Raw genomic sequence first — 27,873 nt, forward strand, 5'->3', positions numbered from 1 at the left:
TGTCGGAAAGTAACAGATCAATGAGAGCTCTGCTAGTTCAGGGTAGGCTTGAAAAGCACTTGGTAGTTTTTTCACGCGTTAACTCATGTCCGTTTAATTACAGGTGGAGGATAACGATTCTTGGAAATATGAAGGAATGCAAGCCCAAGACTGATGCGGTCCGCTGTGTCGACTGTGAGTATCATTCCTGCCGCGGTTTAATACATTAATTAAAAATGTCGGCGTATGAAGTTTTCCGTGGCACCAAGGTACCACTCGTGGTGGCAGGAGCACGCCTAGGTATAGGCGTACAGTGCAACTTCGGAATAACAATGACAGTGATCGGTACACCCAAGGAATTCCCAACAAATGACGCGTCGTTCGCAGGTGTCGCTTGTCACAGCTATAGCGATGCGGGCTTTTATTTCATTTCGCCGACCTGGCGTATTTCAATTCACCTGAAGCCCATTATGCCCAATACCTGGCCCCTGGTCCTCGTGAATGAATCGAGGTGTCGGAACAAACAGAAACCCGTCGTGCTTATTCGCGAGTCATTCGTTTAGCTGGAAAGAGTAATGCAGGAAAATTGCGCAGCTAACAACGAAATCGCTCAAGGCAATCGGTGTGGTCACCGTCCGATCCTTTCGTTGGCATAAAATATCGATGAAATGAAAACGGCCGCGTTACGGAATAGGTCGGGAATTTCTCGAACCGCGATATCGTTCCGCCCTGAGAAGCAAGGATCCGATTCCCACGGCGATTCACGTCGGCGAAGCACGAACTTAACTCTACTCCTGTACCGCAGCTCGCTTCAGGCCGTCGGGGCGCGACGCGCCGGTTCGGATAGCGACGGTAGCAGCCTGCCTGGCTTTTCCGTCCGTCTGTTCGTCCGTCTGCATCGGTTCGGTACTGCCTCCGTCCATCCCTGTAATAGAGCTCTGTTTCACCCGACTACCTGGCTCCGATGGAATAATACGTAACAGTCTAGCCTAGATCCAACCCGGTAATCAGAAAGTAATAATCTCCAATCACGGAAGATATTGCACATTTCACCCGAATTACTGCTATTCTCAGAGAAGATGCTACGTCGGGGGCGTCTAACTGCTCCTCGACATGCGATCCTGGCGCTCGATCCTTCGCCGCGATCTCCCTGCCGATCTGACCTGCGGTTTACCTATATTCCTTTACTACCGTGTCTACCTACTTAACTGCAGGCATCTCGCAAAGGCGGACCAGACCGTCATCTACTTTTCATCGAAAGTCAACGAGAGCCCAGGACAGTGATTTACTGTTCAGATGTCCATCAGCTTTGTACTCGACACTTCGCGTAGAAGGTTTCAGAATTAAAGTCGTAGGGTTCGAGCTGATAAGCTGCGAAACGAGCTACAGGTACTCCTTATGATGAGGATTAGCGAATCCTGTCGAGACTTGTGAGAACAGCTTGAATCCGTGCAATGTGAACGAAATTTGATAATTGCGAAAGAACGGACGGGGAACGAGGGAGTCAAGTTGTGAGGGAGACGGAGTTGAGAGGGAGAGAAATACGAATGAAGAGAGAAGTTGGACGGGGGGAGGAGAAGTACCTACAGACAGGCAGGACAGGTTTAACATCGGGATCTTTTTTACACGTCTACCAAACAATTCGGTCGAGCGCGGGCCGGCGGCAACGTGGACTGCCATTAATCATCGAGCCAATTCCGTAGATGGTGCAGCTCCGAAACTATTCGCTCCTTGTTGTGGCCCCGTTGCTACTCCGATCTTTGCCGGGCGAAAGAGCGAGTTGCAGGAGCATCTCAAAAGTCTGATCTCGTCGCTTCCGATCTCATTCTCCGGCGTGCGGTCGATTTTCATTCATTCCATTTTCAACGGACCGAAGCTCACGAGGCTGTCGCACCTTCCCTGATCCTCGTGTTCTTACCCATTGTTGGATGTATTAGGAATTTGGAGGAGAGCTTGGACCGGCATGAGACGATAGTCACTCGGTTTGACAAACGTCGTATAATAAGGGAACGCTGCATCTCGTCCCGCAGACGCGAGGGAGGAGAAGAAAAGAAAGTAAACGAAAAATTGGAGAGAAAAACTAGCACATAGTATACGGCGTATATTTTTACATCCACGTCGAACACGCGTTGGTCAAATTTTATACCGCGAGACTCCGCGGTCCGTTATTTATGGAGCATTAGTCTGCTCTCGAAGATTGTGCGAGTATTCTGATGACTATAATTTATCGGCCATTTGGTGGATTAAAAATGCACGCGGCAATTGACTAAGCACAACAGACAGAAACACAAGTGCGAAAAAATTCAAAGCGTATAAAAACTTGTCCGAACTTCGTGCAGATGGATTAATAATAACCAATTCTTTTGGGTAAAACGTGCTTCTGGGGATTCTATTCCACTTTAAAATTTATAATTCAAATTTTCACTTTATCTGCCCCAAACGTAGCAATCGTCTTGAGTGATCCGAAATAAACGTTGTAAATAACTTAAAATTAAGATATGCCAGTAACGCGGCGCGGCGGGCTCTCTCACAAAAATTTATTAAAATTGTTTTGTTACAAAGCATTGCATGGCCATGAATGACATGAAACTGCAAGCACTCGTAATAACCACAAAATCTTTCGTCCCTGTACAAAGAAATACATTCACCGACTGCATCGACGTATAATGGAGTGATTTGCAAATGATCAATTGTCAAACCCAAGTTAACTATGCCGGTAGTCCTTTGCGAACATCGAATGTGAATCACGATCCGGATTGCGGTGCAAAAAATCGAGGCGAAGACCCGGGTTGGACCCCGGACGATCTGCAATGGAACGGAGTTGGGTGGCCGCAGCCGGCCCGATGTCAGGGGCTTAATCAATGCATTTAACCGAATTCCGTCTGGCCTCCGGGCCCCTGATCCTCTGGCCCCGTAGGGTCCATGGCCCAAATAAGAGGCGCGCGCTCCCGCAAAAAATGTCAAGTGCGTCGTCGTTTGTGTATTCAGCGGGTGTGTCCTCCTCGCCGTCAGGGTGGATTGCTCTCTTTAAAGTTCCTACATGGTTTCCCTGGCTCTCCGATCCTCGGGACGCCCGGAGACTCTTCCTTTCGTCACCGAAGAGACTGATGCATTACCCCCCAAGACAAACGTTGCCCCTTTTCTACAGGCGTATAACCGCGCATGTACAGAAGGCACCAAGATGGGATTTCTGGTTTTATATACATGCATCTGCAGAAAATGACTGATTGAAAATATTCGTATCAAGATGCCTAGTCTGTAAAATTTCTGTACAGGAATTATCAAAAAATATAAATGTCTTTATAATTGTTGTGTTGTATATAATTATTACGTAAGATTCAGATTATTTGTATCCAAGTCTTTACTTTATCGGTAAAAATGGCGGACAATGAGCAATACATTTCACACTCCGAAGTTAATTTCGAGCCGTTCTTCGTGACGGTGAAATCAAGGCAGCAAGTATAAAGAGGACACTACAAGGAACAATTTGAGGCGAGAAATCATTTAAATGCATTATCGTACGTCGGTCTCGTATGCTGTGCATGTGGCTATGGACCACCAGGAACGTGCGAGGCTATAATTCACCCGGGACACTGTAAACTGGCGACAATGAAATTACACGTTATAATTCACGGATCGTACGACTCAATGGAGAGAATGAATAAACTTGCATTATAAGGGAGCAAAAAGGCTGGAGAAAATCACTCCACAAAGTCCCGCCTTATAAGCTCGTGCTGCGGAAGATTCATTGATCATAGGCGCTATTCCTCAAATACTTATAAATTACCTAAAGCCTGTCTCTCCGCGAGACTATTCAAAGATATAAAACAAAAAAAACAAAAACAAAACGCGTATAGCGCAACGACCAAAATGCCTGCATGTAATAAAACATCCCCACAAGTGGCCTCGATAACTTTTCCCAATTGTCAAAAGAGCGCATTCGGAACCCCACATCGGCCGCGATCCTGCACCCTTGATCAGATTCGATACAGCTATTACGTTTTGATATTTCATTAAGGTTGCCGAGGCACGAGGAGCCGCCGAGGCTCGCTCGTTTTCATTGAGAGTCACAGAGTCTGTTGCGTTTCCTGTTCGTCGAGACGTTATCTTCGCGGACATCTTGCCAGGCTGCGGGCGGAGGCTGCGCCGCAAGGAGACAGACCGCTGAGCTCTCCACCGTCCGACTGAAACCCGGACAAATAAATCTCAACGCGCGCGGTCTTCAACGACGATGCACCGAGATCTGAATCGCATATCCGCAGACCGTTCCGTGAGACGGACCGACGACGTTTTATTCCTTTCCCTCAAAATTTCGTCCTTTGACTTGCCTGTATGATAAAACCCAGGGAAACCTCGACGCGGCGATACTCGTCTTATTGTAGAAAACCTCGCAGAAAGTCGCTTGCGAAAGCTGAACGCTGAATTATCCAAAAGGGAAAAGTTGAATAGAGTAGAATCTTTCAATTTTTCACCTTTTGCTTTCTCGTTGAATTCGATTTCACTAAGTCAGCGAATTGCCGTTTAATTATCAGAAGGTCTCAGTCTTTCCGAAGGATTTTATCCATCGATAATACAGTTAAGAGAAGGTCAGGGCATATTGCACGGAAAAGCTTTTAGTAAAAAAAAGTCGATATTTAAAAATAAAGCCATGTCAGTCATAATCGTTCAATGTCAAACGCAAAAGAAATTCATTTTTTAATTGTTAAATTAGTACACAAACATCTTCAATTATACTATCATCAAATTTTTTTACCTTCATTGGTTAAATTTTCAGTCCTGCCTCACTTTGCCCTGGTCTGTTCCTCTACATAAAGAAAATGTATTTCTAAATTATTATTTCGATTGTATCACTGATTAATTCAGTATCTTTTTCATCAAAGTCAAGCATACAATTCACAAGATGTAGCAATTTTTCTAAACTTTCATTAGGGAGTCGAAATTTCGAGATCGGTTACAATTATGATTTCACCGAGTTTCGTACTTATTTCGCACATAACACAGTTTTAACGGAGATTTCTGCGCTTGTAGTCCTACTACAGGTAGTTAAAACAAACACAGCGTTGACGATGCGTAATTTGCATACCACACATATAATATACCCGTCGATAGGAGTGAATGATGCATAGGACATATCTAGCAAGATAGTGGCCGTTACTATTCATCAACATTAACGAGCAATATCCCATCTACAAGCTGTTAATTAGATTTGCATTTGAAAAGGTGATAGGACCGTTTAATTACTCGAACACTGGACAGTGCATGAACGTGAGAAATATATAGCTTTTCGCTATACTTGTTTTACGAACTTGTTTAGGTTTTTACCTTCCTTTTTTCTATCACCAATCCGGCTCCAGCAATAGAGCTATCACTTTCCGTTGTGAAGCGATATTATATTATTTGATAATAACATTCGTTATGTTACCTTATTTCTTCCACTTCGTCAATTCGTTATTACTGCAGGTATAACGAGAGATCGCGTCACGAGGAAAAGATCGCCGGGCCCCGATTAGGACTAAGTCGTATAATGCTTCGTGCGTTGAGAGCGACTCGATGTGGATCCAGACATAATAATGTCAGCGGACCGAAGCTATGTGAAAAGTAATCCATGCTGCCGACTTACGTCGTGGGCGCCTCTCGAGTCCGCTGGTTACCTGGTCGGAAGTATAAATCAGTCAGCCAGGTCTACATTTGGAGCCGAGAGCCTTATCGGACCCAGTGCCTAGACACGGATCAAGAGAATCTACCGGAATTCTTAAGCGAGCCGAGAACGCGTTCACTGATGAGCGGTGCTCCCTGCCAGTTCTGAGCATCCTTCGTTCGTCAGTGCTCACTCCGCAAGTTGGAGGAGGTGGAGAAGGTAATGTTGATAAAGAGAGAACGAGGGAGCGGGCGAGGGGGAGAGCCGATGACGGAAGAGAGACAGAACTCAGCGGGATAACATCTTGAACTAACGCGATTATATAGGAGTTCTCTCGTGTCAGCCAGTTATCTGAGTCGTTTCATCTGAACCGTTTCCCTGCAGTTGAATACGATTGCCGAATAATTACCGTATACGTATCTTCCGTTTACGCCTGGATTTTCGGGTCTGGCCAATTGTTTCTAATTTTCTGAACGGCGAGAGAACGAGAAAGAAAAGGAATAGACAAGTCGCATACCTGACTATATATTACAACTTCGGGTGTCGTACCAGCAGGTATGATAATAATTTGAAACTTCTGCGTGACGGCTGAAGAAATAATCCTTGACTTCCGCAGCGGTTACTTTCGTAACCCAGGGTGGGTATAATGTACTTAAACGACATCGGTTCCCATGAGGCTTGATGAATCAGCAAGACACGTCAGACGCCCATAAGGAATATAATCCGCTAATTAATAGCGCAAGGGTGACACCATAGATCGTGGAATTTCTGCAACTGTGACGGAGTTTTGTTCACCGATAACTGGTTTCTTTCGCGTAGTTTAGCGAAGCCAAGAGTCCCTTGCCGTCAGCTACGGGGGAGTCAAGTCGAGCCAACTCTTGTCAACTAGACAGAAGTAAAGAGTCGTCGGTTAAAGGAGTCGAGAGAGAGGCACGAAGCGGAGGAAGGTTTTCAGTCCGTGTGACAGCTGAGGTTCCCACGCAGGACCGAGTCCACGTGGTCTCGGAGAACTTCTGTCTTCTAAACTGGTGGTGCCAGAGTCGAGCTGCTGATGTTGCTGCTTCTGCCGATGCAGCTAGCCTGGCTAGCTAACCAGCTTCACCTTGGGTGAACAGAAGAGAATCCGAGCGAGCCGTCTTCGTCCAGCCCGCGGTAAGAAGGTCGAACGGTTCGCCGCCGAGCGGATGGACTCTACGTGATTCGAGACTACGTGATATGCTCCCGGTTTTGTAGGTGGACTAGCGACTGACCGTGGCTCGAATGCGTGTTTTTTTTTCTTCTTCTTCTTCAACCACACTACGACCAAAACGCTGCCAAGCTATACACATGGACACCGTAAATACTTTACGATCGGCTTAGCAAGTAGGAAACTTTCTCAAACCTTCCAGTACGCAATCACGTAGCTTCGAAAAGTCAGTAGGATTCCACAAAAAAGTTAGTTTCGGAATTATTGAAGGTGAAATCGTCGGCCACCTCTTGTGTGTTCGGTCGATTCTGATACGGGCTTCCAAATCTGGGTCCCATCCATTGGAATGTGACAAGTTTATAATCCATAGGGAGCATATGCATGACACATGACACATGACTCATCGAGGCATCAACGTTCAGCATGTTCAAATTATACCGTTGCTGATTAGCGTTGGATTCTGAAGTTCCCTCAGCCACATCTTGAGCACCCTGAATTCTCATCTGTCGATTGGCAACGGTTGGTGAAACTGTCCATAGACACACGCTAGTCCATTGTCAGTGAGAAAAGATGACGCGAGTTTATGAGAATGATTGACACGTGACCTTATAGATAGTCGTTTCTGATCACGTCCAAAATTCGGACCGCATACTTGGGCCTAGAGTTTGCGGAGGATCGTGTCTACTGTTCGAAGAGCGATCCGTTATGCGGATCAACCAGGAGGCGGTATTCGTGACAGAGCTCCTGGAGAACTAGAACATCGAAACGATTGTAGGTCGCGAGAATCATAAGGACACGAAGTATCAACGAATCTCACGTACTCGCGTTCTCCGTTCTCCACAGATGAAGTTTGAAGACTGCAGATCAATGTTTCGTTGCCTGGTGCATGATTTACCGCGGTTCGGACCGACGCTGTTCGACGTGGAGTTGAGCTCTTATGCCACTGGAGCTTGACTAGCATGAATAGTTTCAACTATAACACGACTACCTTTTGTCGCCGGAATAATTATATATGCGGTCTCGAAGCACGGGACAAAATCCTCGAGTCATCGGACTCGATGTTTAATGTATTCGGAGCGGACTTGGAACACAATGGGCACCCATGGGCGCGTTGGAAAAAAATATATACACAAATTAACTCCAGGAGAAAACGTGTTTCTTGAACGTCTGCCGTCTAGCTGTCGCTGCAGGTTTTGTCATACCCACGCATAATTTTTGCAAAAACATCTTTGCGCTTCTTCGAGTTTGCACGCTTCATTGACGAATTTTTCAAACGCTATCGGTCCACTCTACGGATCCTCGAGTTCGACGAAAACCTTGTAGACTACTAAGGTTAGCGACTGGTTGATCACAGCCTTGAGCCTTGAGCCGTTCGTCGAGCTTCGTTACGGTGGTAATTCAGGTAGTAAACGACGTCCGATCATGTCGTGAATTGAATGAGCTCTGCGACGAAATCTATACAATTAGCTCGTTCCGAAGCACCGGTGCATCGGTAAACGTCCGACATTATTATTGACGAGCCGATCCGATCGCCACATGAATCCAAACATAATTCATCGCGAAAAAATTACTTACGTAGACGGAAAATTTACGATTCACAACCTGTAAATCACGTTTTCTGACCACTCCTCAGTTGCAATAGCGAGTCACCAAAAGACTTGAGTCGAAATTGCATCGCTGCATGAATGCAATACTCGTGCATTTATTCATTCACGCATGCAACTCTCCACGTCACGTACCAACAACGTAATCAGGAGGTTGACGCATGTTCGCACGCATCAAGCACGTAATATCGAATCATTGAGCATGCGTCAAGATGATGTTAAGTAGGTATAGCTATTCTATTCAGACAACGAGAACATTTACGTCGGTTGATATTGCGCGTATGAAGAGCAACGAAGAGCTTTACAGTGACAAATTTACTTCCTAGGCTAGAACGAGCATCTCCAATATCGCATTACGTATACGACGAAGGTGAAAGGAACCCTTATTGTAGCCTCCATCATCTCCTCGTGTCGCTTACACACTTTTCGGGTCTTCGGCTGGCACACCCTCGACTTTGTACACGTGGCGCCGGCCCGGCCACCCGGTTTCGCTACTTGTTCGCCAGGGGTTTAAACTTTAGGAGAGGCTTATGCTAATTTATAAGTCCAAGGAGCCAGCGAAGATGACGCCTTCGTAACGCTATTAGGCGATCATCTTGGATTATCTGTTACGATTCCGGGGCTGCAGCAGCAGCGGCAGCAGCAGCTATCCTTCGGTATATGGAATCAGCAGCTGCGGATACCGGTTGAAAACGTCTCCCGTCGGCCGTCGGCGGAGCTTTTCCTCAACGGGGAAGAAGACCGCCCCGGGTTTTACCCGAGGAGGTGACTTGTGGCGCGGAAGGCGCGGGACGCGGAGGACGCAGCGCTCACGGACTGCGGCGACGTGCAGACCGGACGGACGGACGTGACCAGCACTGCTCGCCCACGGTTCTCGGTTCGTAAAAAACAAACTGACACGCGAAACTATGCATCGTCCTGGCGAGGAGTCCTGAATCGTAATGACTCTGAAGTATCTCGTCGGACGGTTATACTGCTCGATTCGTACGTCGCCGGACTCTTAGTTTTATGCTCTTACTCCCTGCACCGCACAGTGCCCGATCCTCCGCATCCTCGTTCCTCGAGCGCTGTCCAAATTTCGTCTTCGGCGTGGTTTGTCGGACACGAAAATCGCCAGGAGGACCATTGGTCAATCGGCGTCAACTGCCACGCTCGACGCGGCGACGGCGATCTGCGTTACTGATCATCGTTCGGGAGAATGCGTAAACAATAGGCGTGTACGATATGGACAGGATAAAACACGCGTGTGGGTATTTCGTTGGGCGGGGGTCAGGTGCCGGGTGCGGCAGGTTAGAAGCGTGCATCCTGTGCGTCGAGGTGAAGCGCACCTGTTCGCTTGTAGCTGTTGCAGTTGCCCAGAGGGTAGAAGTCTACCGAAAAGGTGGTCTGTCCTCAAATTGGTCAGATAAGAAATTGGGGGACGAAACCGCATTATATACGCGTCGTTGCGGCTTGTGTTGATCGAGGAGCGTCCGGAACGATATCTACATGCACTCCATCGGATAAAATCGGTTTCGGTATTTAAAACCTACTCGCTTGCTCGACAAGCAAAAACTCGCGATCTACTCCATAGTTCAGGGTCCCGTCTGAAGTGCCGCTACGAATTATATCACACAAGTTCTACATGACGCGTGATGCCCTTCGTGCACCGTGTGTCTGCGTGTTAACGTATCATATTTACTCTCGGACGATTGTACGATCAAGGTACGATGTGTTGCATGAGTTGCACCATGCATGTATATAAAATAGATATGTATATACATATGTATATTGTATATACATGAAACCTGGTGAAAGGAAGAACCAACAATGACGTGATGCAGGTAATAACTCGATTACGGAACGTCTTTATCGGAAAATCATAAAGCAATTAATAACGTTCATTAGAGACATGGCGGTGCATAGTGTGATAATAATTCCATTTGATAGGTAATTAGGATAGGGAGCATGTAATTGCATTAATTCAGCACGCCGCGTACGTTGCGCAACTGGCACGCTGCAGAGCCACACGCAGCCGCGACTTAATTAACTACCAATTTTTCAACCCACATTGTCCCGCTTCGGAGACCTTACTCACCCTCTGGCTACATGGTCCAAGGTAAACAGTCACGATTTAAAGGCAAATATCGCAGTCGAGATCAAATTCCGATATTCTAGAATTTCCGGAAATACACCCATTTCCTAATCAGGCTTATCAGTATTGCTGCTGAAAAACTCTCTCAGAATCAATTACATAAAACAACAGAAAAGCTGATGACACAAAAAAATCGTACAGCTCTCGTGATTTATACGGTTACGGAATACTTGTGCAGTAGGTATAATATGAGGTATAATATTCGTTCTGCGCCACGGAATGACATCCCGGACATCTGCCGGTTCGGACGATTTTTTCCTCCAGTCTTCTCTTCTTTCTTTACTCTTTTTTATTCTTATCAAAATTTCGCATAATAAACCGAGCGATGCATAATACGGCCGTAAGGCTCCTGGATATTTTCCGTTTTATTAGCCGCGCTTACGTCACCCGTCTCATATTAAACATTACTATAAGAATTACGACGTAACCCTCAGCTGGAATTGGATAGGTGCAGAGGGTAGGTCAGAGGAGGCGGCTGGATCAACCCGCTATATTAAACGTCATATATGATAATGTTTGGTCGTGGTATGGATGGGTAGATGGGTATGCATATAAGCGAGAGCTGCGTCGCACGTTGGCTCGAATTGGACGCGAGTCTGCGGAATCGTCGTCGAGGAACGCAAAGTGCTTATAGAAAACATTAGAAACCGACAAATAAAAAAATTGCATCAAATCGAATTATGCAAGTAGCAAACAAACTTGGCACTGTGAATTTTATCATTCTAAACCCAAGCTGCAACTGATCGCTGCAATTTTGATAAAATTTTCACATTTTTACCCCCATAATTATAATTGCTAATTTAAAAATGTTACGGTTAATCGTTCGTTCAATTTGTCCAGCAGCGTCAAGATCTTGCTTCACGAAATCAGATTCACACCATACGCGTGTGGAGGGCGCTCCCTAAAGACACATGAATTATTCGAAGTGATATTCGCCTGCGAGACGGCACAGCTACAATTGCCGAGAATGCCGTACGCCTGCTCGGAGGTTACAAATAATGACAGTATCTCGGTATACTTGTTACGTATCGTATCGCCTTTGTCTTTACCAAGCAGGAAAAAAATTATAACCCTGTACAAGTTGCCGTTTCGTTGGATGGGTGAGATTCGCTTCGTCCGTGAGTAACGAGTCAGCAGATATAACTCAGCTGTGCAGAAATACACGAGGAAAGCCTTCAACCTGTTATTTAATTATTTAAACTTTTATGCCCAGTTACTCTTCCGGAGTAAATATATATATATATATATATTTATATATATATATACATGCTCCCTATTCATGAGTCTCTCGGAGCCTGGTAAACGACCGCCTATTAACGATACAATTAAAAATGTGCATTTTTCCAGTACCTATGTACTTTATAGCCCGCAACTTTAGCCGCCCCGACAGCACAACGGTGAACTAACTCGGTGTCCCGAGGACCGTGCACAATCAGCGAGCCGGTATTTTAACTTAGATTTTAGTTTTTTCAACTTCTCTCCACGAGATCCGTGGCTGCGTTCGAGTATCTCGACAATCGGTGTGCGTTATGCTCGTTAAATGGACTAGAATCTTTCTCGGAAGCCTGAGGTCTGGACAAGAAATATCTGTAATGATATTAACTTACTACGATTATTCGAAATAAATTAGAGAACCATAAAAATCCATGTCGTAACAGCCTTTCTCGTGCAATAAAATTGGTATTGGTACGTTTTTAGTCGCAGCTGCGGAAAATTTACGTTTAAATTCGAGAAAACGGACAATTTGAATTCTGTAACGTGAAACCGTGGTCCGGGTGGATCCGCAACTGCATGTTTATTAAAGCATCTAACTCACGGCGCAGGTAGTTGGAATGTATATACATATATCTCTGGTGCTTGTTTATGTCTTTGGCGGTATCTCTACACATTTACAGGAAGCGCGTGCAACTCTTCCCGGCGATGAATATGTATACCTTAATTCGCGCACTAATTGAATAATTTGTAAAGCGAGCGAGGAGCGGGAGGGTAACCTTTTTGGTTTTTTGCACCCTTTTTCGATTTTTCTTTTGTTCCTCTGCATTCTACGGTGTGGTCCGGACTCTCGTGTGGTATGAATAGCGGTATGGATACCTCGCGCGAAATGCAGTCTGCCGACGGGCGACAACCGACTAGCGAATTTCTGTGCCTCACACCGAAGCCACTCTGCAAATTCCTTTCGAACGCCCTGAAAAATCCATACCAATCGCCTCTTAGCTCCGTTAGCCTAGCAGCTGGCTGCAGCCTTTATTTCTTCCCAAATGAAAACTCACGTATAATAATAGTGGTGTAGTATATATTACAAGTGAACATTAAATGGTACGTTATACAATTTGGCATTATAGTTTTCGCAACTAAGACTAGAAGTGGAAGGTATCAATCGTCAAGAATAAAGATGAAAAATTTGTTCAGCCTTTGAAATGGTGTTCTATGTATTTTCTTCCGACAACTTGAGAACCATTGCAGTGTATTTTTGACACAGTGTCGCAATCATTTGATTAGCGCGTTTTCTAATGTGACACGATTTTTTAGTGAAAAAGTGATATTTTTATAGTTACAACTCTGTTCGTTCAAAACATTAATCTCAATTTATCTGCGTTCATCGTTTGTATATTGCACCTTGACGGTGCGATGTTTTCACCAATTTTGTGACAACTACTCTTCCCTTTGATGAGCGAGTGTAGGAAAGGCACAAACTTCTGTTTCGCCCCTCTTTTTAAAATACCTGATTACGATACTGATCGACGACGCTTCGATTTCTTTACGTATTCATTTGTTATAGTGTTGACAGGTTGCAAAAGAGCTAGAACCGACATAGGTCTAACTGTAATTAAGTTTAATAATCACAGTTTTCTTTCGAACATTAGACATATCAGCACTTCCCTCGATTACCTCATTGCGATCCATCATCGCCGTAATGTGGCACAAATTAGCAAACGTCATAGCCGCGACCAGGTACTTGATGATAGACAACAGCCGACTGATTGGCATTGCACCGCGATTTCTTAAGGATATGCTGGATGAGCCATAGGCTTGACACGAGCGCGTACTCGAAGAAGGAAGCTTATTTACGTGGAGTTAGCAATCTGCCGATACGAGGCTAGTACCCAGAGTTCTAGGAGCGACGTCCGTCCAGGGTAAAAGATGGATGACTGAGCTGCGACGAGGCGGAGGATGGGTGGATGGACGTACGGATAAGCGCTATTCCAAGAATGTTAACACGAGTAATCATATTCTTTCCCATTTCGAGCGTAAAAACTAAAGTTGGCAGTGATGTATGCCGGCGGGTGCATGCGCTGCATAGACAAGTGACTCGGAGGCCACGACTCCATTCATCGGTTAATAGGGTCCCACCGTGAGGCCCCATCCCCGGGCAGGCCTCGGGGACCACCGCACGAACACACGACACCACCTTGACAAACCTGCAAACGTGATTCCGAAGCAACACACTACCTGCCGCCGCTCCAACGCGGTACCTACTCCTCTTACGAAATTTCACTACTCAGTTATGCTCGACGCGATACTCTATAAAGACGTCAATTTACGGCATCCGCTATCACCGGTGTTATCTACTCCACAAATCCTTGCGTTTTTCGACCTGACTTTGCAGAAGCGTCTTCTCCCATTTTCGGAGAGATGATAACGGAGTTCTTGACATATTCGCAACGTCCATTATATCACTTGGATACCCTGAATCCACACAATACTTGTCTTGGGAAAAATCACCCCGAAGTATTACGGGGTCACTATCGTGAGCAACAAAATTGCTTCTACGCAATATTGTTCTCAAAAAACTATCCACTGTTTCATATAAGGAAATACTGCGATGACTAGTGAGATTTGGAGAAAATCAAGTGCGATCAAGCGGGACATAGTTATACCATGTTGTGAACCTCCTGCACTTTTCGTTGTTTGATGGTTCAACGGTCGCAAAGTTCAATCGTCTTTAGGGAAACAATTCCAAGACAATAGGCGCGGACTGTAGGAAACCGCAATGGATAGTGATTTGTTCCGAAAGCAATATAGTAGTTCTTGGGGATCCCTTTTCCTGAAATTTACATGAGACATTAAAGCTCGGTGGCTGCCTCCGCCATCCCAGTTCTTGTTTGCTGACGGCGCGGATCAAAGGGCTTCGAACTGATACTAACACCAGAGGTGATCCTTTTAACGTCACCTTCCAACACCCACGTTTCACCCTCTCGACTCGTTTGTGTGCACGGGACTTCCTCGCTCAGTTGACACTCAGAATCGTCGATTCATACATTATACAACAACGTCGCAAAAACTTCCATCTTCCGTCACACCTTCGAATACGTTTTACAATTAAGTTACCATAGCACGGATGCAGAACCTCATCAGAAATCTAATTGTCCTTCCGTTTCTCTGGGTAATTTTGGCCACCGCACAGCAAACACACCTCGCCGTCCCCGAGGCTGGGATATCAACGTTCGGTGAAGGGATAGAGAGGGTGGGTCGCTGGATCCATCAAGCAGAATCGCGGCACCACCCTCTTCACCCCCGGCGTACACCAGGGGCCAGGCTTCACGCATCGCCGACTCTTACGCGCCGGAATTATTGCACTGATGACTGATGCTACATAAATAGTATGTAAATTCGAGCCAAAATCAGTGGCAAAAGTGATGTCTATTCCAGCAACCGTCCAACGGGTGCAAACCGGCTTTTCCCGAGGTTCAAATACTCCCACATATTCGCACCTCGTCTACAGCCTCGAATATGTTTCAGACGAGCGTTGCGTCTCTTGCAGGGTATTCTCTTTAGACACTCCCTAATTGGGCAACAGCAGTGGGTAGAATATGTGCAAAGTACAAAGCTATGCCATTACAGGCGCTAAACTGCATTCCCGTTTAGAGAAACGGTCGATCCATGTAGCGTTTGTTTCAGACGTAGTCAGTTGATCACATTTCCGACGTCGGTCTTTCATTTGCTGATGCTTCGATAGACTGAAAGTAATTAAATTATGTATTCCCATCACACCTGGGGGAACAAAGCTGATTCAACGTAATTCGATGATGGTCCTCACTCTTCATAATATCCGCAGACAAAGCGCTTATGAAGAATTTCGATACGTAGCAGTATATTTCCAACAAGGTGTTGGAGATTTTTGGGTTTTTTTTTCAAGCGAAAATATACTTTGATCACATCGCGTTAAAAGCGTGGAAACATGAAGTCAAAAGTCCGTTCGCTAGGACTTTCAGGACTGCACGTTTCCTCCTACGCGCATGGGTATGTGTTAGATATCTCGCGCATTGCTTTGCATTGCGTTTCATTGTATGTATATCGGTACCGGGAGACCACGGTATACTCGGGGGAACACCGCATCGTCGGGAAGTACAGAGGTATAAGATAATGTAAACGCAGTCAACGGGTCCGAGGCTGCAAGTAGGCACGCGAGGTCCGGGTCCCTCAGGAGATCGCACCGCCGATGTCAACACGGGAACTCTGCGGGCCGCGTATCCTCTTTTATTTCACTTTTTTCCACATGGATGCACATATACATATATATATAGATATATACATATATATGTCGGTGTATTGTCTTAGGCTAAAAACGGCGCGTTACGTCGCCTACATCGAGTGGCAAATCGCAACCGGGCAAAAACGATTTTCAGGAAGAAGGCCACGACTTCTGAATGGTCCTCTATGATCCTTGATCAAAACCCGAGTAATTGCGTCATTTTTTCGGACTCTGATACCAAGGAGACAATGATTGATATTTGGTTCGGGTGTCGAAGCACGGACTGGATCCTTGCTACGGTCATTTCACATGCGAGGTTGACTATATTATATTGTATTTTGACCGTGCGACACGAAACCTTGGAGCCTCGTGCAGGTGGCATTAGTGTATTTCTCGGTAGAACAACGTCGAATGACATGAAAGTACTGTGGCGAACTCGTGGCTCGTACCTTAGATGCCTTGCAGGACCTCCTGTGGCTGCTGGAAGTCGAGGTGGAGCTACGGAAGAGGATCGCGAGGACGCGGTGAGGCATGGAAGCATGGAGTCCTCGCGGAGTGCCTTTTTTGCCATAGCAAACCGGAGAATGTCATCCAATGGGGATGAAGTAGAGGGAAAACAAGTAAAATAATGATAAAAGGCGGAGCCGCAGGCGTGATTTGATTGGTCGAGATATCGCGGGCGAGTCGACGGCAAGCCGAGAGGGAGGTCGTGTCCTCTCTTCTCTTCTTGTCCTCTCCTCTCCTCTCCTCTCCTCTTCTCTCCTCTTCTCTCCTCTCCTCTCATCTCCTCTTCTCTTCTCTTCTCTCCTCGCTCGCCTCGCCTCGTCGACGAGCTCGTGGTCTCCGATCGTGTCCCGACTCCAGCCACGGCATTGGATCTCTCTTCTCTCCTCGCCTCCTCGCGACTCAGTCTCTCTCTCACTCGACGGAATAAGGAAAAAGAAAAAGAAAATGCGTCTGCACTATACCACGGCCCCTGTTTTATACGCAAGACGTGAGTAAAAGTACGGGATTCCAGGGAACGCGCTCTTACGTATTGATACTAAAATGAGCAATTCGAACGCGTCGAGTTGCTCCGATAACTCTTTATGTGGGTCGAAGAGAGTTGCGCGGGAAAAAGGAAAAGCAACGAGAAGCTAATCACGCGAATTGACACACGTTCGTTTTGAAAATAAATGTTTCACGGCTGCCGTTGACTCCCTTTGTCCGTAGGAAGATAGAGAGGGAAACTGAATTATTCTCAACCAACGGAAGGGGGAAATACTGCACCCATGGCACTTGCGTCCCGGTCAAAGGCTGCAATCGGTCGGAAGCCACAAATAGGAAAAGTAAATATGAAATTCGCACCGTAGGCATCGGTGTCTGAGGCAAACAGCTCGGGGCGTAGCGTGCCATCTGTGCGGTAGCCAGCCACCCCCGAGACACCCCTATAAGTGCGCCGATCATATTGGCGAAATTAATAAGCCAGCGGAACGTTCCAAAGGGAAATGGTTAATTCCGGATTTACGGTTAAGCACGCGAACCCCTGATTCATCACTTGCCCGTAATAGATTGTGGGGAAACTTGCCAAATCGTTTAGAAAATTAATTAAATTTATTATTGCCAACATGTCGAGATCTCAGCTTCGACGCGTCGCTCGATTCTTGACCGTGAAAGTTTTTAGTCAGTTCACGTGTTCTTCGTGTGTGTAATTAATTTGATAAAAAAAATTCCTCAATCGATTTCCCCTTGTTTATTTTTCAATACTTTTCTCAGCCATGCTATAAAAACTATAACATTAATCTTTGATTCGTGAAAAGAGTTGGCAGGAAAAAAGTTTCAAATAGATGAAGGGGCTTGGTGCACCTGGCCGAAGCTCACGGACACGGAGTCGCTGTCAATACCTCGTTAATCATCCACAGAATACCAGTTCCACCGCGCGGCTGCAGAACGTCCATGGGGCTAATGGTACTTTAAAAGAAGTGCCCCTGTCAGGGCAATCAGAGATCGCGTGCCGGGTTCATTTCACGGGTATTTAACGCAATTCATCGCCGACAATGATTCAATCAATTCGGATTTATTCTGCCTTAGGCACGAGCCCTGCAGTAATTACCGCTTCCCAGGAGCCTCTGACCAAAGTTTCGCACCGCGAGGATCACCCTGTTCCAAAGTATCAAACCTCTTGATAAAAAGTGAGTGTAGGGTCAAAACGGGAAATCTGAGATTCGGAGACGTATGAGGAACCGGACTTCGACTTGGTTGGGACTTGATTGGGGCATGTGAAAAGTGGTGAGAAACTGAGGTCGCACAAACGTTTTCTAAACCTCCGATTCCTACCTATACTAGCCGACGGTTTCTGAATCGGAGTAAACCAGCAGAGTCCAACGGTCTGGGGTAGAGGAAGGGTGAATTCCGTTCTATTGGCTGAAAGTCCAGGCAGAGCGGGCTCCAATTCGGATTGTGCGAAATGTTGTCAGCCAATTTTCTTGGCCAGTGCCTCTGAATGCCGCAGATTTACATCTCCCCCATCCAGCGCGTGGTTCGCGTTGGCGTCCGCATGTCCTGTGTGTGGTAGGTAAATACCTACCCCAGCCAACCACAACTGTGATTATAATTCTCACCCCCATAGCACAAGAGCGAGAGATAGAGAGATAGAGAGAGAGAGAATCGGAGAGAGAAGGTGAAGGAAAGAGAATTCTGTACCCGGTATAACCACTGTGCCCACACCGTCAGGGGTCGATCTCCCGCCGTAAAGGATTACGTACGCGGATTTAACTGATGAATCACATTGTCGTCTTGATTTGCGACGGCGTTAATTTCACCAGGGCTAGCTGATGCACCGCGCCTACGTTTTCGATACGAGACAAGGAGCCATCGCGGTGGTCAAATCATAGGGCCTTTAACCCCTACCCGGAAATAATATTTTCTCACTGTTAATATCAGGCAAGAAAAATTTTTTCGTCACATTTATGTAGTATGCGATAAATGGTAAACTATAGAAGGGATACTATAATCTCATTTTTCCCAGCTAATGGTAACCAAGTGAAATGATCAGCTACGGTGGAAACCATCGATGAACCATGCACGCATATTTATCACCTGACGCGAAATTACTGATACATAAGCCAATGGGTTATACCTAGTAAACGTCTCGGTACGTAGCTTGAGCATCTGCATAATTGAATAGAACAGCCAAAGCGTAAACTGGATATCCACCAGCTACCAGGTAGGTATTGACTTCACCGGTTATGTAGTAGCGACTACTCAAAGTCACTCAATAGTTCAGTTTTGTATGCAAAAGAATCTATGAATATACATGAATGAACCGTACAGGTACAATACTGGTACATATGTAGATGTGCATCGTTCTGTACACGAAGTAATAGACGAGCTGCATTATTTGGTGGGAAAAAACAGCATTGATTTATCACAGTGTCACTGCAGCGCTAGTTGATTCCAAACATCTCAATTTGCAAGGACGGAAGATAAAGGAAGTCGGCGAGGGTTGAGGCTAAATTTTTAACTAGCATAGATGACGATTCGCCGCGATTGGAATCTCGGTCAGGCATTCTTGGGCGGTCTTATTTCGGTAACGGGAAAGGAAATACCGAGGCTGAAAATAATTGGAAACAGAATTTCCCGTCGGTGCATTACACCCTTTCCTGGATACTCGACAACGAGCATAAAGACAGAGGATACCGTCCTGCAACCCCTTCGTCGCTGCGGGGTTAGTTATATCTTGCTGGCGGCTGCAGGGTTCTCTCTTGGCTAATACGATCACCACGTGGGGTTCGCTGGCGTATAAACGCTTCGGGGAAGACTCGGTTAGCGCCAAATGAAATGCCTGTTCCTCGGTCCCGATGGCCCGGGTCCTCCTGCCCGACTTCCGCGCCCCATTACTATCTCCGCATTCTATTTGGCCGACGAACGATACTGCGGCCATGGCTACAAGATTTGTCTACTTCAGTGGACACTTAGTATTAGGGGAGGGCCGAAGACTGGACATATGGGACCGCCATGTGGCTCGGGGTGGTCCACAAAACCAGCCGCAGATTCACCGCCCACGAGCCACTAAATGTTCGGCGCAATTTGTAGCAATTTGTTAAGTAGCCGGCCGGAACATTACGTCTATTAGATCGGGAAAGGCTGGGTCAGGAAGGTTTGGTTAACCCCCGGTTGATGTATACGCGAACCGACGGATTTATTGCTCTTCGAAACCGAGTGGCTGGCTCACAATCAGACGGTGTATCGCTATACACGCTTTGAGAATCATGGCTATTCTCCATCGGAATTACAGTCGCCATTTCGCCAAGTGGAAGATAATTGGAAGAGCAAAGCTCATTGCAAGCATCGATAAATATTACCCGATAAATCTGATCTACGATTGAATGAAAAAAAAAAATAGCAAATATATATATATATATATATGGCACGGGGTTGCTGTTGAGCAAAATACTGAAACCGGTTTCCGAGCGTTGACCATCTCTTCTCCCGACGTAGACGACGGCCGTGATCTCATATAACCAACTTTCTAACAGTTTGACGTATATCTTCGAGTTCCAATCAACGTTTGCTCCCTCACGTACAATCCCGATGTAGGCTGCTATGGGGAACACGCACGTGGATGCAAGTTACCTTCGTTCTCAATCAACTTTTGAAACTATTCTTAAACCGCGATTGCAATCGACCGACGATTTTTCAACCCTTCGTCGTGGTGAACCAATGCTCTGAGCAATCTCTTCGCGAGCTTCGGCTAAGTCGAGATTCCTATTCCTAAAGCCCCTGTAGCTGCACAGTTCGTCGTAAGATCGAACCCGCACGGTGGCCTCTATAAATTCGTTTACCTCCGTCAAAGTGGATCAGGGTTATCAGCCTGGTGGTTGAGAAAGCCAACAAATCGTTCTAAATTACACGCCGGGCTCCGTTGCGGTATAATGTTTCCGTTTCCTATTACTGAACAGCGGATTTGGAAAGCAATCAAAGTATCATACGGGAATAAAATAATACTCAGAGACAGTGTTCATTCGACTAATAACATCATTTTCATGTATTTCCGAATCAGGGTTATACACACGCGAAAATTTGCGGGTCCGTTTAAGCTGGCTTAACCACGGGCGGAAAACAAGCTCGCAAATTTCAAGGAACCGGGGGGAGGCGCTCGGCGTGTAACGACTGGACAAATGGCGAATAGACAATTCCATTATATTTATCAGATAATGAAAAGACAACAATAAAACCGCAATAACCCGTAACAGACCGCGACTCGAGAACCTCGGAAGGACAAAGAACGGGGAATCCCCTACCCCGTCATTAATACCGGGGTGACTGTTACATATGGATGAGAACGTCGGGACAGCTCGGTCGGGATGTAGGAGCAGAGACGATATGGGATCTGGATTGGATAGGATAGGATAGGATAGGATAGGATGCGATAGAACAGGACGAAGCTCATCAACTAAAAGCATTCGCCCAAGATCAACGAATGCTCTGGTTTCTTCTTTAATCTCGCAGGCTGTCCTCAAGCTTGGCCGTAAAATCTCCCGGAGTCCGTGACCTAAAAGGAATCTAACAATAAGCGCTTCGTCTCGCGATCAGCTTCGAAGACTCTACGCACGCCGAATCGGTACAAGAAAATTTAATTACACCCGCCGGCTGGTAATTGTTCAGGACGGATTCAAGCGAGCATTGTCCGCCTAATCGTCTTGCCATTTTTCAAAAACTGGCTGGCCACTTATACATGGATAATTTGAAGTAAAAATAAAGTCTTCAATTATTCTCATCTTACACACGAGAGCTGACTTACTAGCTTCTCGCTCTACCCGATCAGGTTACAGGGGGCTGGCGGTGTAATTATTTTGTGTAAAAGTCGAGACCGTAAAAGTACCTATGTAGGTACGAGGAGCCCGGGGCGTGGCTTGCAGGGAATTTAATCAATTACATACCTCGACTCAATTAGCGGTTACCCCAAATAATGTGCACGGTAATTTTGTCGAGCATCGGTATGTATGTGTACGTGTATAAAATGTATACGAGTGTCTAAGATATTATGCAGATGTCGATCGAATGATTACACCGACGGGGTTCGGATCTAGTGCATAAAAAATTGCGAACATCCGTTCAATGATTGATTTTCGTGGAAGAGGGACCAATCCCTCATTCTATATAGAACGAATAACAATTTTCCTTCACAACGAAGACGGTTATGAAAGTAATTGAAAACAATCTATCGATCTTTTTGATCGTAATCTCAGATAACCTTCCTGAAATTTATACCTACTGTTCCATGTATTACATAAGCATATTACATGTACATATGTGCCGTCTACACCTGTACGCGTATAATATAGCAACTGTTTTTACAGACGTAGAAAACCTTCCGTCAGATTTTTCTCGTACCATCGTATGTTTGAATAAAATTTTTATTTGTATATTCCATACCGCGCTTTCCTCACCCTGCCTCGTTTTTCTCGTTCTTATTGAAACTGAACACGGCGTCAATGGGGTGTGTGTCCTTTTGTTCATCCTCGAGGTATGTGTTTCGTACGGTTATTTATGTAAATTGTACGAAACCGACGTGACCAATGCTTGGCGTCTGCGGTGCTGCGGGCGACGCGATGCTAAAAGACCGGAACTGATTGCGACAAATGGCGCCTCCACCCTGGTCTCGAATTCATTCACGCGGTCGACTGCCACCGCCAAAGCCACCGGAGTAATCCATCTTGACGTGCTTAAAAGGTTAACTGATTGCTACTTTTTATCAAGGCAAGAGGCTCACAAGAGAGCCCACTCACTTTCCGACCACCTGTTCTCTCTCGTCCCATACACAGACTCACCGGCCTAACGTCGCCTCAATCATCACCGCCTTTCTATCTCTCACTGCTCCGCGTCTCGACCATCTCGACCCCACCAATATGCTTCCACTCGAAATTGTGGCGACTCCGATTTGTCTAATTTTGTTTCAATCTCCCGCACTTCTTCGTCGAGGTTCAAGCACCGAAACTAAAACTCGGACATTCTCGGGAGTAGGCATATTCTCAAACCTGAAAATGATGTTCAACGTGCCACTCGACCAACAAACGCAACTGCGAATCCATCAATTATCCGACACGCGGTTCTCGACGAGAGTTCACAAACGCAGGTATATTTCTTTGTATTTTTTACCCGTCAAAACATATTGTCTTGCGCTGCGTACTGTAACGGGGTGATGTGCGCGGGGCATAAGGTGGCATTAGAAGTTAAATGAGCGAGACCACTTCTGTCCGTTGAAAATGAAAATGGTCCCCAGGCGGCAGTTAGCTCTGATAGTTTCATTCACGCGCCAACTGCGTGCGATCCGCAGACGGAGTGGCTGTCGTGTATTTCATGCATGTGCAAGCGAGAGGCGAAGCGACGAGTGCATTTCCACCCTGCACCCCGTGTGCGAGGCGCCAAAGTCAAGATCGGAACATGTGGCATCATTTGTTACCTCGCCCGATGCAACGCAGGCGTCTCTTCAAGAGTCGGACATATCCTCAAGGGGAGGTGAAAACTGGGGTCGGAAGAATCGGAACCCGCTGAAGCGGCTAAATAACGCGTCGCCTCTTCGACACGAGCATCGATTAATTAACCTCTCTGCCCGAGTTTCCTCAACCGAAAACTTTCCGAATAGAATTTCCATAAAATATTCAAAAACCGCATCTGAATTTCGTGCTTTTTTGCGAAAGGGGTGAAAAGCACCGAAGCGCCGAAGGCTAGACGGCGCCAATCCGCATTTGCTGGCCGGGACGAGGCGTAAGCTGCAGGTACCCGACGTGAGTTAGGCTGAAAATCGTCCCGCGTGGACATATGGTCAGCCTAGCCGGGAACAAAAAAGCGATAGAAAACGCCGACAGAAGTTGGGAGTGTCGGCGAGCGATATATCAGGGCTTAAATATCGTTCGTACGTACGCCATCTCCCCCCGGCTAGTTCGAGCTCGGCCAGGGGAAGTCCCGCGGAACACGCGTATGTCGTTTATACGGGGGAGACATTAGTTAATAGCTGCCTTAGCCACGCCGAGCCGCACCGCCCGGATTTTCGGGGACATCTGATTAAATGCGGTTTCCAATCTGTCACGTTTTCAACGCTGTATACTGTATGTGTTCGTATATGTCGCAGCACGAGAGAGATTCATGTATGCACCTCTATTATTTTTTTCTACGTAGATATAAGCTACAGTCGATGGTCTACCTGCGAAATCAAATGGCGAAAAAGTGCGCTAATTCATCGTTTTTATAATTCGTCAGGTAATATTACGTGAAAATGCACGTGGCTTGTATGCTGGTACTTTATTTCTGATACGCCGACGGGAATTTCTATTTGTTGTCAATATGCAGTGTCCTTAACTTGATTTTATTCTTTACCATAAACGAAAAATACTCTGGTAATAACATGAAATCGAATTTTGTAGCTACAAGGTAGAGAGGAAATTTAATATTCGTTACTACTCTTTTTTGATTATGGTTATTCGTACAATATTTTCGTGCAATTGTAAGCCTTAGCGATAGTTTGGTGTTGATGGAACAATAAATTGATTTTAAGGCCTTGTGTGATCGAGGAGTGTAGTAAACTGAATAAACAGATCTAATGTTGCAATAATCAGAAACTGTAGTATTGGCAACTTTAAAAGGGATATTAAAGGAGGTTTAAATCGGTTGAAGAATCCCAAGCGCTGAGAGGGTGCAGAAAAACGAGAAAACGAACGAAACGGGAGACAAACGGAACTCAATTAACTCGGGGCGCAACATTGCGTTAAGGTCCTCATGAGATACGTCTCCTCTGCTTAAAGATTCGTTAAATATGCAGATTAATGCGTCTTTACTGCTTTGCTCGTAGGTACAAGGTATGTATAGTATAGTACGGTATTATACCTACGCCGAAGGCACAAATCCCTCGGGAAATGCAAAAAAGTAAAGAGAAGCAAATAGTATATAACTGCGATTTTAGCAAGTGTTAAGGGATACGCGGCTACACATAGATGGGTTACACTCATTATTATACACGGAATAAAATGCAATATAATCTGCGCCTACTTGCTCTATTAATGGAAAACGTGGTTAGAAGAGACCTTGGCCAAAATATCAGTCACGGGGGTTATTTTGTCTCTCGGTCTTACTTCGTCTCCTTTTTATTATTACTATTATTATTCTGTCCCCTTCACAATTTTTTTTTTTCCCTATTTCCAAGTGAAAAGATTCGTGAGAAAAATTGTGTGTCGCCTCGTCGATTTGTCAACCGCTTAAGCACTCGCCGGTGGTGTCGCAAGAGGGGTCCGAGCGATCGTTGAGCTTGTATTTCTTATAGGCGTTCGAGATGAGCCGCGTTGCGCGATGACCGCCGGACACGAAGAAACCCGCAAAGAAACCGAGAACTCTGTCGACCATCGCGTGAAAAGCAACGTGTCGTCGATCATGTTTTTGGGATGAATTTGTTACTAAATTGGACGAAAAGTAAAATAAAAGTAACCCAAGCTTCGGGATGAAGATGATAATATATTTAAAACACTTTTTCGACAATACTGTTGCGAAGACTAGACCTTCCAATTTTTTCTACTTACGATAGAAATATTTCACGGATGCAAAGTTTGTCTTCATTTTCTTAGAAGTTTTGTGAATATAATTTTTATAACATCAATCGCTACCTCTTTTACTTATTACAATCCCTAATACGGAGACGTCGGAGTGATTAAGCGTTGAATATCTAAATTACAATCTCGAATTAGGATAATGTATCCAAAACTGAAAAAATAGTTCTTACACTCAGCAAAGTAGGTTCGTTCAATTATCTAACCGTCAACTCTCTATCAATCCTTGAATTATCCTTTTCAAATTCTATGTATATGGTCATATTCAAAGCACAATTATGACAATAACAAGGACCATACAGAATGGGTCGAAAAAGAAGGCCGCGATTCTGATTATTGACAAGATTCTCTAAAAAATATGCCAAGAGCATTTTTGTAAATCTCCGAGATTCAAAATCAATTAGACGAATCAGACGAGACTGAAAATCCCAAATGAAAACCAATACTCAACGTTACAATCTTGCCGTCGGACGAGCTCGAAACTATTTGCGCGAAAATTAACCGTCGGCGTTGGAAACAACAATTACTTAGATCAGACACACCAATTAGGTACCTAATCATCCGTATCCGTGAAGTTACTAGCACAAATTAAGCTACCAAGCTTTAACGGTTCTGTCGAGGGTTGGAATTCGTTCTTTGATATTTTTACATCTTTGATACCTGATAATGCTGGATTGTCTTCAGTCCACAAGCTAAAATACTTAAGATTATCGTTAACCGTAAAGGCAGCCAGCGCGAATCAGTTTTTCGAAACAACTGATCAAAATTATGAAGCAGCGCTATCCATTCTAGAGAAGCAATTTCAACTTACAAACAAATTAAGAAATGTCAACGCATTATTTGGAAAAACGTAGCAGGGAAACAACAGAGCTTCCAATTAAATACCTGCTGTCGGGTTCCGATTATCACCTACACCACATCTCGCAATAAGATCTCTAATCCAATTAGTAAACGATGAAGCTGAAAAATGTTCAGCAGCAGCAAGATTCTTGAAGGAGTACATGTACGTCGACGATGCAATTACACAAGCACCTGAGAAAGAGGATGCTATCACATTGCGTGATCGGCTGATACAAATACTAGTACGCGGGGGCTTCAAAATTAGACAATTGGCATCCGACGATCCAGACCTGCTGAAGGATCTTCCAACTAGCAGGGTAAATCAGCAACTCAAATGCGAAATATCATCCACCATAAAAAGCTTAGGTGTATTTTCGGATTCAAGCACCGATTCTATTATGCTAACGAGTGTTTTGCGACACACGTGAAGTGTAGTGCCGATGTTAGTCAACCTTGCAGTTTGACGATGAAGCTTCAATTTAATCATCTTGAAGGTCTTATCGTATCAAAATTGTAATTACTAGTAAAAGAAGAAATAGAAAACACTTTATAGGTTTCGAGTACAAGTTTTCTTTTTCCATGACGCAAGTAGTGGAAGTCACAGATCATTCCGAATCGATACCTGAGGTATAAACAACGTTGTATAAATTGCGACGCTTTGATGTTGACCACTATTAAGGTAAAAAAAAATAAACACCTCCATTTGATACTGGATTGTGTGAAACAGTGATATTAAAAAACGTCATATTCAGTAGCAAGTCCAGTCAACTCAGTCAAAGCGTCGATTGAGAATACGAGTGCATCGGTGAACGTTAAAAGTATGGCATAGCTTATAACGAATGCAAACTACATGCGGAGAAAAGTTAAAGCAACTAACAAAGTAAGTATATATAAGTACGACGATGGCCAGCATCTGGTGCCTCGGAGGGAGCTGAGTCTGAAGTTATTATAAAAATAATCAAAGTTGCCGTGGGCCATGGAAGTCGAGTGAGCCGAGTATAGAGCGGGTCTTGGACCCTTCCGACATTCGCCCTGCTAGCGAGAACCTTTGGTCGAGTTCATTACGTTTGACAATTATGCGTTAATTTGCACCTAGCGATACTTCAAACGTTTTTATTCATCACACGACGAGTCAACTTGCGATCAACTCAAACGGGGAACAGAAACAGGCCGCGGGGTCGAGTTCGTACAAAGTAGAGAAAGGGAGGAAGGGGGTGGGGGGAGATTTCTGAAGTTTTATATTTTGAACTTGCCGCGTCTCGAGAAAGAGAGAAAACCGAAGATGAGAGGATGGACCGTCTTATATCAAAGGAATGCTATGATAATCATCTCGTCCGCTGAATATGTAACGAGCAAACGTTCCGTCGTGATTAGTTTTTACCTTCGATCCACCATCTTGGTTTCGTTTTTCATCTTTTGCTTCTTTATTCTTGATTATTTA

General features: G+C 45.3%; 1 protein-coding gene and 1 long non-coding RNA gene across 5 annotated transcripts in view; one reads left to right on the forward strand and one right to left on the reverse strand.

The window, feature by feature from the left end:
• LOC124224624 (uncharacterized) overlaps window positions 1-27,873 on the reverse strand; it is a 155,378-nt gene that overhangs the window by 83,945 nt on the left and 43,560 nt on the right. The window lies entirely within an intron of this gene.
• Window positions 1-27,873, forward strand: part of hd (humpty dumpty) — a 97,115-nt gene that overhangs the window by 10,155 nt on the left and 59,087 nt on the right. For 2 of the 3 annotated variants that reach the window (XM_046636545.2, XM_046636551.2), the window contains exon 2: window positions 104-174. The exons of the other annotated variant lie outside the window; for it this stretch is intronic. In XM_046636545.2, coding sequence (XP_046492501.1) covers window positions 104-174 — 71 coding nt within the window. The remainder of the gene's footprint in view (window positions 1-103; window positions 175-27,873) is intronic. 3 annotated transcript variants of the gene reach the window in all.

The sequence above is a fragment of the Neodiprion pinetum genome, chromosome 1, assembly GCF_021155775.2.
Source record: "Neodiprion pinetum isolate iyNeoPine1 chromosome 1, iyNeoPine1.2, whole genome shotgun sequence".
Classification (NCBI taxonomy): Eukaryota; Metazoa; Arthropoda; class Insecta; order Hymenoptera; family Diprionidae; genus Neodiprion; species Neodiprion pinetum.